The following is an 18133-nucleotide window of genomic DNA, read 5'->3' as shown; positions in this document are numbered from 1 at the left end:
CTTTAAAATGCTTGGTGCGCTCTGGATGCAGCTGGTCGCACCAAGCTGCTGCATTGAACTTGTTTCATTTCTGATAGAGTTATACCTAAGTGTCTTCTCACCGTTAATCCAGTTCTTCAGCTGCAAGCAGTAAATGGGTGGTTCTGGCTTAAGTATCTTGGCTTTCGGTTCTTCGGATTATCTTGTGATTTCTTGAAGCCTTCGGGGCACAGCTGGTTTTTCTTCTTTGCTTTGTGAAGCAGTACAGAGGTAGAAAGAGAATGAAGAGCCCGGACACTCTCCCTTCCCAGCTGAAATGAGTACAATACTCACTGTAAGTAGACTCGGCATGACTCTGATTTTGAGGCATGATACGCTTGACTGTCAGATGGTTTCGTTTTGAGTGGCGTTCAAAAGCTCTGCTTCTGTGTTATGCTGGGGGAAGCAAACGGATTGCTAGATCCCAGGTAAGCCAGTGGTCTTAGCTGCTCTGTGCTTTTTGCCGAGAAGTGACTGAGCAGGAGCATCCCCCTAGCAATACAACCCATGCAGTACAAGCGGTTTTGTAGGTATGGGAAGACTTCTTGGTAGTCTAGCGTGCTAAAGGTGACTTTTGTTCAATAGAGCGATCTCAAAGACTCTTAGGTGCCTGTTGCTGGATGTGTGCTTGCCGTGCGGATGAATTATTGGTTTAGTAGGTTTTTTCTTCATGCCTATCACAATACCTCTCCAAAACTGGCGGTGGCATCACTATAGCAGTCTTGTAGCAAGTCCTCCTTAGCACAAGGCTCGGGGTGCCTCTTTTTGTACCTGTGTATGACAAACCGTGTAGAATAGAAAAATGCACTAAATTCTCCAGGCAGAGAGTGACCTCTGTGGAGGGGGTGAGAGAGTTTCTGCAAAAGAGGTGTCGAGGAACAGATCTGAAACATTGCACTTGGCTTCTGTGGGATATGGACTCAACTGTTGGTATCTTCCCCTGCCCCCATTGGTCACGATGGTTTGCAATAAATTCACATTGCATATGGCTCTGGAATTACAAGATCCATTACAGATGCTAAACCTGGTTGTTCCCACCTCCATTAGCGTATTATGTCAGAAAAAGGACTTGGGAGGATAAACAACACTCCAGCTTCTACAAACCACTCTGCAGCTCATGGCAGTTGTTTTATCATGGTGATACCGTGGGGAAGTTCCCTGTATAGAAACTGAACCTTTTTAACCACACTTTGTAACTGATCCACTCAAAATTGGTTTATTTCTACTGATAACACTGATAATATTGAGTCAGCGCAGAGCGAATGGGCTTCAGTCATGTGTTTGAAGACAAACAGAATTCACCTGACTTTGGACTTCAGGTTTTTAATGGGGTGTGATCTGGAAGAATGACCTTCTCTCAGTCTCCAAACCGAGTAGGTTGGGGAGAAACTTGGCTGATTTTGTTGTTGTTGTTGGGCTTTTTTCCTTGTTGTTTAGCCAAGGAATCCATTGTGGAAATTTTTGAGAGAGTAATGCCGACTTCTGCATTTGCGTAAGTTACTTTGATTGTATTTCTGGGAGCTGTCCTGTGTTTCTGCTGTAAAGCTGGATTTCAGAGGGTTTACAATCATGTGGAAGTGTTGCTGGACGGTACTGGTGTTTTCCTTGCTGGCACTTAAAGGATTTACTTGGCTGTAATGCCAAGATGTGTGGGATTGGCTTATTTCGTCTTTCCACAAATTTCAAGATACTAGTTCTTCATCTGTAGATAAGTGCTTCATAGTATTAGAGCAGCCGACCTCTGAGTGTGGGAGAGAGGACTCGGAGACCTGATGCCAAGAAGGAGATCTATGCAGGCATAACCTCCTTTTAGTAAAAAAATAATAAATAAAAAACCTCAGCTGCCTGTGATTGCTTGATTACTATTGTGCCTAAGAACTTGTCGTGTCAAAGGGCTTATGTGACTGAGATTCTTAAAATGGATTGCATTGAATCTTGGTGCTCTTCCCGCTTAATGCGTTTTTGACTCTATCTGTATTGTCATCTTTGCATGCTCAACTCGAGTGTTTCTCTTGATGTTCCTGGTTGCAGCCTGTCAGCCATGAAAGCTGGGTTAGAGTATTAGAGTAAATGCGTTATAATGCGGCAAGACGTTGCTACCTGTTCTGCCCTGGAAGATGGGTCTAGCATTTGGGCTTTGGAGAGGGAGGCGGATTTCTCACAGTTCTAGGAAACTTTTTTAGAAAAAAGGGGGAGGAATAAGTTTTCATTCCAGGTATTGCTACTTAAAGCTTTCCTATGCTTAGGTTCCAGAGAAGATATTTTACTTAAGCAATTGTTTGTCTTGGCATGCCTCATGGGGTCAAACAGGGAAGACAGTCACTGTGCTGTTAATGACACTGTACTTCACTGTTGGAAAAATCCCCTTCCTTCAATCCCTTCCAGACTTTTTCTAACTCTAGAGCACGTTTGGCATGAGCGAAGTCATGTCTATAGTACTCAGTTCTTTAGATACTCTGACTCATTCAAATATTAACAGGCTACAAAGCCCCAGCAAGTGAAGGATGTGTGGTGAGTGGCCAGAAGGTCAGACTGCTGCTTGCGAAAGCCTGGGGAGAAAGAGGTGGCTGATGCTGGTTTTTAAGGCAAGCCACACTTGTTTATTTTGGGTTTTTCACCTCTCTGAGCGCTTCTGCCAGAGGCTCAGCCTCTCATTGAGGACAACAGAAAACAGGATGAGAGTTGCAAGGAAACCACTGGTCCATATAGCCTGGGAAAAGTTATCCTCCCCAGGGCATGGTTATATAGAATGTCTGGTCTACCATGCCAAACCCCGCTCTGCCTGATTTATTTTTTTAAATTATAGTCCTCTTGCAAACTCCAGAGGTTGTGTGTGGTCAGTTTGGCCTCTTGTGCAAGAAGAATTCCAATTTTGGGGGGAATTGTCTGTCTGACTTGATAAGCATCCTCCTAATTTCCAGAACCTGTTTTTCTTACCAGAAATGTATACATAATATATATACATAATGTTTGCTCCCCATAGAGCACTAGCCAAGGGAGGTATCGCATGTGGAATGGAGTGTAAGGGGTCGGCTACCCCAAAACATGTTGGGAGGAGTCTGACATCTAGAAAAGCAACTTGCAAACCACAGTGGCTTTCAATTCCTAAGTTTCTTTTAGTTAATGCATATATAACCAAGTCAGTTAAAACAGACTGGGCTTATTTCAAATAGATAATCTAATTATCAGCTTGATTAAACCATATCAAATGAACAGTTCTTGTAATTCAGTAGTTTTGTTCTAATCACTGCAAAAGCAGTAGTAGCTTTAATTAAGAGCCTCAAAAGTGGCAGACCAATGTTGATTGAGTCAACTGAGGGGTGTTCCAGCAAATACCCAATGGCAGGGTGGATCGAACCGCTCCTAGGGTGATGCTAATGTGAAGACCGACTCTTTGGTGCTAATAAAGGGAGTCTGACTATTAATAAGTACTATTAAATGCAAGCGATTGTCCTTTTTTGCTGTTTCCAGTGGTCAGATACAGGCTTAATGAAATCTATTCTACTATCACTCAATTAGGCTGACTTTTTTTAGTGTTCATAGGTTAGTATCACCTACCTGTATCCTTTCTTAGTGTTAGACTTACAGCTTCTTATGTGAACATGTGTTCCTTCAGGCTGCGAAATTGGTTAATTCCTCAAATACCTGACACAAACCTCCAGGTCACTTGCTGAAGTTGAAATGCAAGAGCACAAAGACGTGATAACCCTTCTGCTAAAAGTGGAACAGGAAAACTAAAAATCAAGTTTAGTTTGCTGGATAACTCAGGAAGCCAACACGTGGCTGAAGGGGCTCTCCGGATGGTGCTGTTCCTCTCGTATCGCTTGCTTACTAAATACTTAGAGGCTATTTAGTAGTAAGCTCTTACTCGTGGTGTGGCCAGAAAGCCTGGGGTGTACTCATGGCGTGGCTAGGTGAGCAGCCAGCCTCTGCTGCTGATGCTTTGGGGGAAGGCAGGCAGCAGCTGTCTCCATTTCTTCTGGGTTTGATGCTTCCTCCCTGCCTTGCCACGGAGACCTCTCGCAATGTATTGCTTGGAGGGAGCCATCCTGCTCCCGAGGCTGGCATGCCTTGTGCGTTTGCAGAAAAAGTTCTCTTTTAGGGTAAATCGGAGCAGGACCCTTTCTGTAATGTTCTACCCAGCTGGGGAAGTCCAGATGTGCTGAAGCTGTCCCGGTCTGCCAGCAGCTTCCTTAGGGTGCTGGGTGTTGGTCGGCTCAGCTGTGCTTTCAGCGAGGCAGTTCCTGTCCCGGGTGCGGATTCTTACTACTTTCTTTTTATATTTTGGTAATTTGTATTGGTTTTGAACAGTGACTTCACATAGCACCTAGATGAAATGTCAGGAATGACATGCAGATGAGTAATTCTTTCCTCCCGTAAACATATTTTTAGGGCCTCTCTGCCGAATGTTGTGATTTGGTTGTTTAATGTCCACAACGTTTATAAAATGCAACTGTGGGGAACGACAACAGCAGTGAGTAGCCAGGTTCTAACCTGCATAGGGATTTGCATGTATTTAATTTATTAATGTTGGCAGATCTCTGCTTAATAGACCAAGTTTACTTTTCACATGAGTAGGTGGACTTTTTGTTTTTCTTTTGTCTAATTGTTTCAGAAAACGACAATGAAACAGCCTGCCTGTATCAACATGCAAGCAGTCAAATACCTGGGATTTATTTCTGCTGTATGCCCTGGACCAGCATTCAGATCAGCTTTAGTAGATTTGATGAGAATTTCTAACATGTTAGAAACAGCGTCGGTGTACCAGGGAACATGCTGAGGCTGGGAGCTGGGTGAAACACCTTTCTGGCCGTACCCTGGTTTTCCCAGCTCCTGTGGCATTTGCCATCACCGCCTTGCTTTTCATTACTATCGTGTTCTATGGCTTGATGTTAAATCACATCTCATTGCATCCTGTCTCTTAATTGGCTTAACTGGCCGTCACCCAAAAAGACTCTACTGTGTATAGAAACAAGCTTCCCCAAATATTTCCTAATTGGCAGTTGGTGCTTTGTGAGGAGATGGGTCCTTCTCGGCGATATTAATAGATGTTTTCTTCTGTTCGTTCTCAGGATTGGACATTGATCCTATGACGCATGCCCGGAAGAAACAACTTTTCCTTCTGAAACATCCAGCTGGTTCTGCTGGCCAAGCTTCATCACCAACAGGCAGCAGGAGGATGGACAGGACCGAGGCAGAGTGTGGTGAGCAGAGAGACGGAGAGGCCACCGAGGCTCCGAACTGTCCGAGTGGGTTTGTGGGGACGAACAAAAGCAAGAATTTGCATGAAGTGCGAAAGACGTACCCACTGCGGAGACGTCTGCTCCCCTCGATGAACAAAAAGACCTGCAAAGTGCTCCTCACCAGGCTGGAGGATGTGGCTGGATCTCTGTCGAAGCAGACCCAGAGCTGTAAGAAAAAGGACCTTCCCAGTTGGATGGAGGGTTTGGGACCTGCTTTGTTCTCTGAACAAGTTCAGCCTGTGGGAGCAGCGAAGAGTGATTCATCTGGGGAAAAGTGCACAATAACTTACCCAGGGACAGAGCAAGACCTTGATACTGCTCCTTCCGAGCCCAGGAAACGCAGGCTGGCCTCGCTGAATGCAGAGGCAGTGAATAATCTGCTTTTTGAACGGGATGATGGCTTATTATCTGGCAGGCGTTTTCGGAGGGACTCCGTTAAAGCCAGCGGAGACTGTACTGTTAAGAGCTTGCATTGCAAAGCTGGTGACAACTGGCCTGTGCTGGAAAAAACAGCTGTGAAAACAGGTAAAGGAAAAAACCGGCATGAGCCCAGTCAGAAATGCAATAGCTGTGACCATTCACTAGATGAGGTCTTTGATGATGGGACAAAGAGGGAGGATGGTGCCATCTCCTATCATCCCACCCCAAAGAGACTGGCCAGCCTGAATGCCGTGGCGTTTCTGAAGCTGACCCATGAGAAAGACCAACCCCTGAAGCAGAGGAGTAAATCGGATGGAGAGGGCAAGTCCGAGAACCACTGTTCAAAATCTACGCTCAAATGGGCCAAAGCCGGTAGGAAGAATTGCGTCAAATCCAAGAAGGAAGTGGCTAGCTTAAAAATGGAAGGTCAGCATGGCTGGCGAGGACTTGCTCTAGGCGCTTTTGGGAAAGGAGAGCAGCGGGACTCCTCTAGGCTCTATGGGATGACAGAAGCCGTCCCTTACGAGTCGCTGTCTAGCTCCTATGCTAACACAGAGGGTTTCTACCACAGACTGCCTTTGCTTATGGGTGGACAAGCTTCCATGAAGCCGGAGTACGGAAGACCCGGAGAGAAATCCCCAACCCCCAAACAGGAATTTCATCAGCCTTCCTTTCCCGTGCAGCAGTTCCCTCCCTTGCCTGTGCCCGGAAATCACACGGATTGTGGATGTCTGTATGAATCCTCGGATCTGACCCCATTGAATGGGTTTTACGTTTATTATGGCCAAAGTGGATACAGTGGCTACTCTCACTGCTCCGTTTACCCCAAGGACGAGCTTTCGCAATCCGCTACCTGTGAGGGGCTCTTGGTATCGCCCGGTTCCTTGCCATCAGGTGCTCATTTCCAGCCACTCCACTGGTGTAACTCTCCATACTGTTGTGGAGAAGGAACGGCGATTAACAGTTACAGCGTCTGTGGAGTCGTGCATGTGCCAGAGGGCAGGATTAGCAGCGCGCATGCAGGACGGAACACCTACCCCTACAAAATGCCTTTTGCAGCAGGTAAGGTGCAAAGTGCGAGCAAATCTCATTGGCGTTCCTAGGAGAAGAGGGCTGGTTCGGCGCGGTGACTAACGAAGGTATCTCGTTGCCAGGAGGCAAGCTCCCTCTGCGCGTGGCGCGTCTCCACTTTGGCAGCTGAACGGCAGCTCGGAAAGAATCCATGTTTTGCCTCCCCTTCCCCCATTTTTAACTCTGAGGTTTTTTTCCCCACTGAAAGGTCTTATTGGTGTGGAAAGCATAGAATCGCTGAAAGGATTTGGGCAGTGAGAAGGTGACTCATGACTTGTCATGCTGGAGCTAACCGCTTAGCTTTGATCTGTGTAAAATGAGTGATTTTTAGTTCCTACATGCTCTGCAAGGCTTCTCGCCATCCTGCTGTGCCTCTCTGAGCGGAGGGTCTAAAGCACATCAGGCTGAGTTACTCCTCCGTTCCCAGAAGCTCGCTCTCGGAACATCCTTGCTTCAGAGCGGTGTGAAGAAGCAGGCGTTGCCTCGGTCATTAGACTCTTACTGGTGCAAGCCGTATGGGGGATGCAGTCTTAAGATTTTATAGATCAGATCTGGCAGGGCTGTGTAATGATTCAGTTTGAGTCTCCTGTTTGGACAGGTGCTTGAATTTCACCGCGGTGATATCAGTGCCGGGTATGCTGTTAGCTTGGCGTGTAGTGGTCCCATCTTTGCTCTTAAACAATGGCTGACAACGAGGACAGGTGACGGTGTAAGAGGTGACGTAGTTAGTTGCCTGGCGCTCTTCTGTCCCTGTCTGTTCTTCAGACTTTATCCTCCAGTGTGCTTTATCTTGGAGTTTTGCCTTTGCTATTGAAAAATATCTTTTGAAATATTTAAAACTGGATTGTTGTGTGGGGGTTATCAGACACCAGTACTTTGTATAAAAGCCATCAAGCTAGACAGTGCTGCTGTCTGCAAACAGTACGGTCTATAGACAGGGCTGCTTCTTCGGCTGTTAGGAGTGTAAATGTCGGTCTTTCGGTTAACCACGTGCTCGAGACAAAAGGAGGCATGACTTATCCACTTAAAACAGATTTGCAGGTAGGTGGATGAAGTTCTGGTTCAGCGCTCGGTTTGAGCAAAGCTTTGTCATCTTCTGTTGTAGGAAGCTGCTGAAACTCAGGAGCATTTGGTTGAAGTATAATTTCCGTTTTCCCTGAGTATCTCCGCTTCCTACGGTAGCAGCTAGACAGTGTTCACTAGTGGCTTCAATGCTCTTTAAAGTTGGATGTTTGCAAGACAACTAGCTCAGCAATGTGTTCTCGCCTGACAGTTTTCTGTGTAGTGCCCTGGGGTCATGTCAGTCTACTTTGTTCCTGAAATTTTGCATGCCAGTGCCTCTGACTTCGTGCAACCAGAAGGATGCAGGCGGTGCAAACACTATTTTTCAGAGTTCAGCCCTCCCTGTGAACTCGGTAATTGCTCATGGTGCTGGCAGGGGCAGTCGTGGTTCCAGGGGCATGTACTTACTAGCAGTGTGTCACCCCGCTGCTAAGATCTTCCTTGGTGTGCTTTCCTTCCTGTGAGCAACTTCTGATTTAAAAGCCTACAACATCGGAATAATTTAGACTTTGTTTTGTGGATTGAAGTGTATAAGGAGGTCTTCTAGAATATTAATGGGGACTTGCGCTTAGGAGTTGATTTTTATATATGTGTGCGCCTCTGAAATCTCATCCTTCCCTAGGGTGGGTCATTTTAGTGAATTAAAGGAGTACTTCGGTTGCAAGCAACCGGCTCCCATCTGAGAGCACTGGTACGAGGGGATCCAGCTTGACGTGTCGCATGCCTTGTGTTATATCTGTCTTATTTGGTGTGTTTGAGATTTTCATATGGAAATATCAGTGCCTGTTTGGTACAAATCAGAGGATCAGGCTGTAATCTTGGGCTGTCATTATCTGCTGTACGTGGGGGAAAGGCATTGCTTTCCCCGTCCCACGGATGGTTTGCAGCATGCAATTTGAAAGCCGGGTGGTGGGGATGAGATCGGACAGGCTGCAAGAGATGCTTTAGCCCCAGCGCTGGTGGAGGGGCTGCAAGTGCGTGCAGCCAAGGACGGAGTCCCAGGGGTGCCAGCGAGGCCGGCTCTGCACTGCTTCCCTGAAGTTTAGTAGATACTCTTGTGAAGCTTCATCCTGCTTTAGTTCAAGCTTGAAAACTACTTTTGTAAGCAGAATACTCAAGAGGTGATTCACTGCTCTGTGGGTCCTGTGCCTGCCAAGGCCAGCCAGGATACCTGAACTCGCATCCTGACGTCTTGGCTCGCTGAGGGAGTTGCTGCGGCATTTGCTGCTCAGGGTCAGCAAAGTCCACGACGGTCCGTAGCAGCCCTCGCACTTGCAGTTCAGCAGCAGCTTTGCGGCAGCTCTCTTAGGGAGGGTCAAGGGGGAGACAGGAGGCAATGATTTCCTGTTGTTGCGAGGGGATCTCAGCAGTTACTCAGCTGGAGCTTGGTGACTTCAGATGTTTTTTCACTTTTAGATGTTTTTAGCAGCTCTGCAGCAGTGCAGTCCCACAGATCTGCTAGGACGTGCTGCAGTCTGCAGGCATCTCCTGGAGGTTGCCTCAAGCTGCCCTTTTTGTCACCCCAAAAAGCACGCTTTCTGATTTAGGGAATAGGGGTGCGTTGTATATTGGCCTGGGAGCTTTCTTCCTGTTGACGGTAGGTAATTCAAATCCGACTTGTTCTTCTGTCGGACACGTTGGCCTGGTTGAGGGCTTGTTTTGTGACTCCTGGAGCGGTGTGAGGTGTTCTGGGATGCTTGTGAGAGGCAGCGTCAGCCGACTTACTAACCTGTTGTGGTTAATGCGTCTGCTTTAGGGACGCGGTTTTGCTGAAGGCAGCAGCGTGCATCATCTTACATAGTTTTGTTCCGTGTTGTTTTGTATTTCTGGAGTTAATTTAGAGAATCTTCTCAATTTTCCCTGATTAGTAGAATCGGGCTTTTTGAAAGAAGCTGGCTGCTTCTGCTAGTGTGGTTTAATCCTTCCCGTCGTTTTGATAAGCCTTTTATTTCTTATATACATGTTGACAGGCTGGAACTACTTTGGACACTGGCCAGCCTTATGCGTATTACTGGCTGGCATTACTTTGGGGGATTTCAGATGGGTTTGTTGTGGTGCAGTGTCTTCAGCAGCAACATATTGGAGCATCGCAGGCTTAGAAATATCTTTGCTTTTGGAATCCAGTGACAGTGCAAAATGAAATTACAATGTGGAGAGTCTTTACTGCTATAATGCAATAAAGGGAGTTTCAGGGGAAAGCGGTGGTAGTTTGGGACAGTCTTCATTGTGTACTTGTCTTATATTTCAAATGAGATACATGCCTCTTCTCTTCTCTTCTGTTAGAAGGCTGCAAGTCTCTGGACCAGCTGAACCTCACAATCCCTGTGGCAGGGCACCCTGCGTCACCTGCCCACCCGCTCTCAGGATGTCCTGTACCCAGCGTGCCACCAGCTGCAGAACCCGTTCCTCATCTGCAGACCCCCAACTCTGACCCTCAGACCATGGCCCGAGAATGTCCACAGAGCTCAAAGCCTCCCAGCGGCTCCAAATCCGGTCTCAGAAATACTACGGGCTGTCTCCATGCATCTGACAGCAAAGCAGCGGGAGGTCATTCCCATCCAAAGCAGCAACGCATTAGCAGGCGGAGAGCTACCAACGGCTGGATGCCCGTTGGCACAGCCTGCGAGAAGGCCGTCTACGTTGTGGTAGGTGTCTGTGGAGCGCGGGTTTTTGTGTGTGTGTGTGGCTATATCCATTTGTGCATCTTCGGGGGACTAAGATCATGAAGGCTCAAGAGCGTTTTGTGTCTTGCTTCAAGGCAGAGATGGTCACTAGATGCCATCTAGAATCTCTTGGACAGGCAAGTAGTGCCTTTTGGCTGGGCTTTGAGGCCGAGCTGCTGTTGGCTTTGTTTTTCTTGTGTGCTCTGGTATTACCTTGCACAGCATGACAGGCAGTTTGGAAAGGAAGGAAAACCTGCTACTCCTGTGCTAGCGTCAGCTGAAATGCCATGATGATAAATACTTCTGGCTTCGGCATTTGCAAGGGTGGCACCTGTTGCACCTGTGAGTCCATCCTACAGAGAGATTGTCCTCCAGCTTCTTCCTCCTGGCTTAGGGCAAACGTGTTTGAGAAAATGAGGGAGGGTTTTAGCCTTGTTTTAAGGAGTGGTTGTCTAAAGGTAGCTCTCGTAAGGTGGTTCTCCTCACTGATGGTGTCTGTAGCCCAGCAGGGATCTCCCAGAGAGCAGATCTCCCAGAGGACTGAGACAGTATCCTGGCTCCCAGATGGAATTTTTCTAGCACTCAATGTCCTCCGTCTTGTAACTTCTCTGGTGGCATGGCCAGTCACTCCTTCAAGGATTTCTTGTCTGTACTTTCCCATTTGTTGTGTTCAGGGGCAGAGACTGACTCCTGCAAGATGGGAGATTTCCTGCCAGAAAATTTAATTAGCTACAGTAAAGTCCCCTCCAATTGAGAGAGAAGGCAATATCCTTCATCTTACTAAAACATAAGAGCTGTGGACTTGAAATCTGGACCCACATGCTGTCTGGGAAGGTGGGACAAGGTGTTGAACAGCGTGCAGTAAATGTCAGCAGCAAGGGGAGCTGTGGTCCAAGCAGACTTGTCTGTGTTGCCACTTGGTGCGGTGGTATAACCTCGAGCTGCTGAGAGCATCATCCAGGACAGGTTTTGTAGTTTCAGCTCTTAGGGCTGTGTACAGCTACCAGGGGCTGTGCAAGGATGAAGCTGGTGAAAGCCAGAGACGAGCCTCTTGCATCCGTCGCTCAGACTTTGACACTTTGAAAGGAGCAGCGCACCGTTAATCTCCTTAAGTCCTGGCGCGTAATGCTTCCGATTTTGCCTGGGCGATCTGGCAGGAGGTTAAACCTATCCTGCTCAGGCATTCTGAAATGAGTTTTCAGAGCTAAAATAAAATAAAACCCCCCAGTTCATTGTTCAAAAAGTGATCATTTTGTAATGTTAGAGGGTACAAAGGAAATGTTAGCAATCTTGTTAAGGAAAGCTTTATGCCATGGCCTCCCTGCCACTCCCTGTCCTGTTCATGTGAAATATTTCATGGTTTATTTGTTTTCTTATAATGTTTGTATCAGAGAAATGCATAGCATTCAAAACATGCGTAGTTTTTCGTGCCTTTGAATATGAAGGAAATGCACAGCTACGGGTAGGCAGATAAATGGTGATTTTTCTGAACTTGTTTTTTTGCATGCAGAATTGAAAGAGCGATTGTTTTTACATTTGAAATAAGGGTATTAATTTCTGAAATAGGTGCTTTTGTGAGACTTGCTGTCCTGGTGGTGAGCTGCTCCTTACTGCCAGTACTGCGTAGGATAAATAGTTGTGTTTTGCTTTATTTGAAAACGATGGCCACGTATGACCTGCAAGCACCTGGATGCTATTCCTCAGTGAACTTTCCTTACCGATGAATGCCCTACCCATAGAGAAAGTAATTCCTTTGACCTGATCTTTGTTGTTATAAACCAACTTGGCGGGAGTAGAGATGCCACGAGCAGTCTTACGCTGCATGACTTCTCTCGGAGATCTCTTGAAGTGGAAGCACGTAGCTCTGAGTAGGCTTAGGCAAGTTTTTAGTTTGCAGCATGACCAAAGGAGTCTTGGATTGGGGTAACAAACAATAAACTAACTCTTTGCCTGGATGCTCAGGTTGCTTTATTTTTTGTGTGTGTTCTAATGGTATAGAATGAACCAGAGCCAGCTGTTCGCAAGAGCTATCAGGCTGTGGAGAGAGATGGGGAGATTATCCGGGTACGAGATACTGTCCTCTTGAAATCAGGACCCCGGAAGAAATCTATGCCATACGTTGCGAAGATATCTGCACTGTGGGAAGACCCCAAAACAGGTACTGTGCCAAAAGAGTATGTACTGCCTTTGCGCTTGACAGATGAGGGGGAGCTGGAACTGGGGAAGTGATGGCTCTCGGGAGAGTGGCAAGCTTGTTAGCGTACTCCACTGCTGCCAGACCAGGTGATGAAGAGGAAGAGATTAGCTCCATGGCTTTTGTTCAGTTTGTTCCAGGCACTGAAATGCTCCTTAATCACTAGCCTGAGACTGGTAATCAAAATATTCCTGGTCGTGAAAGCACATAATATCTGCCAAGTGCCCATCTTAGCAACAATCTCCTTCATCATTTCATTGCAACAGACATCGCTGGAGCTGCTGTTTACTCAAATGCTCTATGCAACATCTGGGCTGGGTGTTGGTGTGGAGCATGGGCTTAGCTGCAGAAGCTCTTGATGGGACCCACGTAGGGGTGGCGATTGGAGTAGTGTGGTTTTGATGTTAAAGTCCTGTGTCTCACTAGCGATACCTGAGCCAAGGAAGCTGTGCCAAATGTTGTAAAGTACAGGTCTTGTTTAAAAGTTAAAAAAAAAAAATTACGTGTAAAAGAAGCGATCAATCTGTGGTGAGGCCCATCTTGGTCACGTCATCCTGCAGCAGTAATTCTGGCATTAACCTGGGAGTTAATGCTGCAAGTCCCGAGCTTTGGATGAGCATCTTTTCCAGCTTGCGGTCTGAATGGATACTTTTTTCAGATGGAAATGTTTGATTTTTGTGGGGGATTTTTGTGTGCCTAACTGACCTCTTTGTGACGATGGAACACAAGTAGAGGAGGTGAAGGTGTAACGGAATAGCAACGTGACCAACTTCATACAGCTTCTGGCTGTAACAAAAGGACACCTAGTTCAGCATGCAATATTTATCAGGGCACAGCTGCCTCTATGTGAGTGCTATGGGGATGAAAGGGATGAAGCAGGAGGAGGAACCTGGATATTAGTGGGAAAACACTACAAGAAAACTGAGGCTTGACATATTTTAATAAATCTTCTTGCAGGGGAGCTGATGATGAGCCTCCTGTGGTATTACAGACCGGAGCACACTCAGGGAGGCCGCAATCCCAGTATGCACCAGGTGAGCCGTCTGAATGCAAAACTCGGGGCCAGGGTATCCTGGTATGTCTGTATTTCTGCAGGAAGAGGGGATTAGCCTGAGTATCCCCCTGCATTCCTGGGTGGCCTCAAACTCAGAGGGCTGAGCTTCTGTTTTGAGTAAAATGGAGCTGTCTCTTGGCTGTGATGCAGCTGTTGCCAGATGTGTTGAGTGGTGGTGTCCTATATACGGGCTTTCCCCACTTCATTGTCATATGTAGAAACTCTGGGCTGTAACAGAAGCTGCTGTGTTCTTTACATGGCTGCCTCCATTAAGTTTTAATGTTTCTCCCTTTAATCTGAGAAAATCCTGCGCATTAAGTGAAAAGTTGTTTTGGCTGCTACCTTAGCAGTAAGAAAGAGTGAGTTTACACTGAATCAAGATCAGATGCCTTTCCAAAAAGGGTATCTAATTCACCCAGAACTGCAGACATCAGTGCAAAAGCTCCTGCTGCAGTTCTGCAGGATGTTGGAGTACCTATATCACGTGCTGTCTTTTTATCATAAATCCCTTAATCTGCTTCTTAAACCCCAGAAACTTGTTTGTTTTGTGCAGAAACGTGGATGCATCATCCTTCCCCTGTATAGATTTATGATGAGAATTAAAGACTGACCCGAGGATGTTATGCCAGTATAATAGAGTTCGCTTTTTAAAAGGAAAAACGTGTGAATCATTATGACTTCATGCCTTGCTCTGCTTTGCATGGGCTTGTGTTGGGTGACAGAACAAGCTGGTTTTAAACTGGGAATGGAGAATTTACTGCTGTTTTCAACCCACCAAAATACTTGGTGCCTCTTTTCCTTTTTTTCCTTTTCTAAATAAAAGGAGAGGGAGGGGGTGAGAGCAGGACTGGGGAACAGCCGGGGAGTTGTACCTGCCTGACTTGCCTGGCACAGATGAGTTTCTAAACCAAAATGTGGTACCTTTTATAGTTTTCTGGTCCATAAATGAAGCGTGACTGTATCCACTTGCATTCTAGTATAGGGGGAGTGCCAGTAGTCTGGCTAGGAGGAATTAAGCCAGTTTTTTGCACACGTGCTTAATTACACAAGACTTCAAATGAGAGAGTGCCGTTTGGGCTGAGTAGCTGGGATGGGCTTGCCAAAGATGACTCAGATAGTTTTGATTTAAGGAGTAGACCAAACCCCCATGTGCAGAAGCAGGGTGTGGCATTTTCAGTTTCTCTGATTAAGCATGTCCCCAGACAGTGACCCTTTTGTGAGTCTTTCCTTCCAGCCTCTTTCCTCGGGGCTGTGAGCAGAAACAAGGCCTGCAGGTAATGCTTCCAGACTTGTGCAGGGCATCCTTGTTCGCAGAGATCATCTTTGTTGATCTAACCACACCTGAAATTCTTTCAAATGGCTCCATCTCGGTTGCCCCATATCTAACCAATCCTGCCTGCTGCAGAGCCAAGTTTCCTAAATTACCCTGGGAAAAAAGGCTATTGCTATTTCCCTCACCAAACCAGCCTTTCTAATTGAATTGGGATGAGGAAAGGGTTGGAAAGGAAGGGACTCCTTTAGCTTTGATACAGAGATGGCTTAGAAGGACTGGTCGTGTGTCAAAGGGTAGTAGTAAAGACAGCGAAGTGCTGTTCAGCCTCCATTTAAATTCTTAGCTGTACAAATGAATTGGAAGGGTTTCCAGCACAGGAAAGGGAAAAGTCATGAAGACCGACCGTCCCTAGGAGCTCGGAGGAATGTGTGGGTGGGGAGGGCCCCGATCTCCTGCCTGCAGGAGCATTGCTCACTGGCATCCACGGACTGGATGCGGTCTGAAGGCTCCTTCCACGTGCAGTCTGTGCACTAAGTCAGATTTTTGGATAAGCTGAGCAAAGGCACCTCTTGCAGGCATTTTTCTGAGCCTTTGCAGTACCTCCCCGATGGACTCAGCCTTCCTTCCTCTTACCTGTCTTGTTGTCATTCCCAGGCATCGCAAGAGCGCTTTCAAAATGCTGCTTTTGTTTTTTCCAGTGCAGCATTGCAAAAGCTCATCTCCTGGGACACTTCTCAGCGGTGGCCACAAGCTGTCTGTCATCCCCAGGAGGAAAGAGGAGGCTGAGTGGTGTAGCTGGTAGCGGCCTTGCTGCTGAAGTGCTTTTGTAACATTGGCAGTATGGGTGGGATTTGGATGCTTGGCCTCACAAAGTGTGCTGGGCAGTGTTAAATGATGGGAGAACTCTTAATGCTTTGCTCACGTGTTGCTGGATAAAATTCTGGTTCACACTATAAATAGGTCCCAAAACACCTGGAAGGTGTCTGGATTATGCGAAATATTGGCTCTAAAGAGTATCTGCTATGAGCATGCTTGGATGGACTCCCCTTTAAGGTGATGGGTGAAGGTGTGGAGCTGGCCCTGCCTCCCTGGGGCTCCTGGCCAGCTGGGTGACCTCTTCCTTCCTTCTCTTGCAGAATGAGATCTTTGCATCCCGGCATCAGGATGAAAACAGCGTTGCTTGCATAGAGGAGAAGTGCTACGTGCTGACCTTTGCAGAGTACTGCAGGTAGGTGGTGCTCTTAACTTGCTGCTGTTCCTGAGACCTTCATCTGTCTCCAGCTCTTGTCACTCTTTCCATTTCCAGCCATCACCCAGCAGAACTGTCCCAGCCCTACAGACTTTGGTCTAGCTGGAGCTGGGTGAATTACACTCGCTCTACGGACAAGTTCGGTACTGCAGTCTGTGCGTGCTTCTTCCGCTCTAGATTCATTACGTGTGTCTCTTGTGTAACGTATATGCTTTAAGGGGTTCACAAAGGTTTGTACTCATATGGTACCACAGCATGTGGACATCAGTGGAGGACAATGCAGGAAAACCCATAACTTGGAGCTAAAAACTAAGCAAGGCAGGAAAGCATCCTATATATCTATCCCCTGTGGTACACAGGTGCCATAGCTTGCCAAAAAGCCTGCTGATACCCTGTTGCCAGTGTTGCTTCTAGACACCAGTGTATGTGCTCGCAGATCTGGGTGTTTTGGCAGCAGCGTCACTCAGTAGTGACTAAGGCTTTTACTGTTAAGCTCCTGCTGATTGAATTGAAACTTTGTCAGAAAGAACTTCCGAGCATCCATATTAAAGACTGCCATCCTTTGGATGGATGCGCAGGGCAGAATGAAAATAGGGGTTGAATGGACACACAAATCCATAATGTGAAATAGTGCTTTTAAATCTCTTCAGTTTTGCTGGGTGCGTCTTGTTGAATGTGCAGTCTTACCGCGGAGGGGATGTTCAGCCCTACTGCACTCTTCTTAGTCCTCCTGCTCCTAGCCTAGGGCTCTGCTGTTTGAATTTCTAAAAACTGTTTTACAAACTCTTTAAGCTGAATTTTGGTCTTTCTTTTGAAAACTCTAAAAAAAAAAAAAACCAAACCACAACCAGAAAAACCCAAAAAACCAAAACAACTCATCAAAGCCCCAACAAAAATACCCCCCAAAACAAAGAAACCCAAAACTCTAAGCCTTGGAGCCGAACAGCTCATTTCCTTTCTAAGAGCCCAGTCCTCTGGAATACCTATTGGCAGGAATTTTTTCATGCTGTTGTGGGTAAGGTCACCTTTAAGAGATGTTCACTGAAGGCATCCTGAATTCTTTGTTTGCCTGAACAGCCTGATGCATAAGCCTTTTCTGGGGCTAATTAACAAAACCAAGGCCAAAGTAGTAAAAGCAAGGTGGATTAATTGCAGTCATCTTTCGTGCTGTTTGGCATCCACCAGTATAGAAATACAAACCGTTGGGCTCCTTCCTACAGTTCAGGGTGGCATCAAAAGCAACAGCTCCTTCACGTCCTCCTCTCGAGCAAAGCTTAATTCTCCTCTGTGTTCCTCCCCTTCCCCCCCCTCATCCTTGGGCAGCCACAGTTGTGGCTTCTGGGGAGACAGACCAATGCAAACAGTAGAAGATGAAAGCAGTTCGTGCTAACTCGTCCAATGTAATTGTGTTGCAGATTTTGTGCCTTGGCAAAGCGTCGAGTCGAAGGGATCCCAGGCAGGAAAACCATGATGGTTCCTCCCTCGGAAGAGTACTCCACACCTCTGCACCGCAAGGTGCCCGAGGACACTGACCCCGAGCTGGTTTTCCTCTGTCGTCACGTCTATGACTTCAGACATGGGCGCATCTTGAAGAACCCGCAGTAGCACCATTCTCAGTCGGACCGCGGTGAGGATGAGCGGCACCGGAGAGCCGGCGGCAGGCTGACGGTCTGGGACATCTGTGCGCTCTCGACGACTTACCTTGTGCTGCTTGCAGACGAGAGCGCCCAGCGCTCTTTCCTTGGACTGAAAAGCCTGCGCAGGAGCAGATCCCTGTGCAGGAAGGCAGCAGTTGAAAGCACAGCACTTCATGAAAAGCATAAATTGAAAATATATACGTATAAAATAAATATATGTATATAGATATAGGTACTTGCATATGTAAA

General features: G+C 46.9%; 1 protein-coding gene across 1 annotated transcript; it reads left to right on the top strand.

Moving 5' to 3' along the window:
- The first annotated feature begins 5098 nt into the window (after positions 1-5098).
- On the top strand, positions 5099-17879 carry BAHD1 (bromo adjacent homology domain containing 1). Its single transcript, XM_009813467.2, has 6 exons — positions 5099-6743; positions 10098-10459; positions 12476-12635; positions 13629-13705; positions 16135-16226; positions 17663-17879. Exons 1-6 carry the CDS (start codon positions 5108-5110, stop codon positions 17850-17852), a joined length of 2517 nt encoding a protein of 838 aa, XP_009811769.2. The 5' UTR covers positions 5099-5107; the 3' UTR covers positions 17853-17879.
- Positions 17880-18133: the final 254 nt, after the last annotated feature.

Source organism: Gavia stellata, chromosome 17 (genome assembly GCF_030936135.1).
Source record: "Gavia stellata isolate bGavSte3 chromosome 17, bGavSte3.hap2, whole genome shotgun sequence".
Classification (NCBI taxonomy): Eukaryota; Metazoa; Chordata; class Aves; order Gaviiformes; family Gaviidae; genus Gavia; species Gavia stellata.
This window is presented reverse-complemented; position numbering and strand designations above follow the sequence as displayed.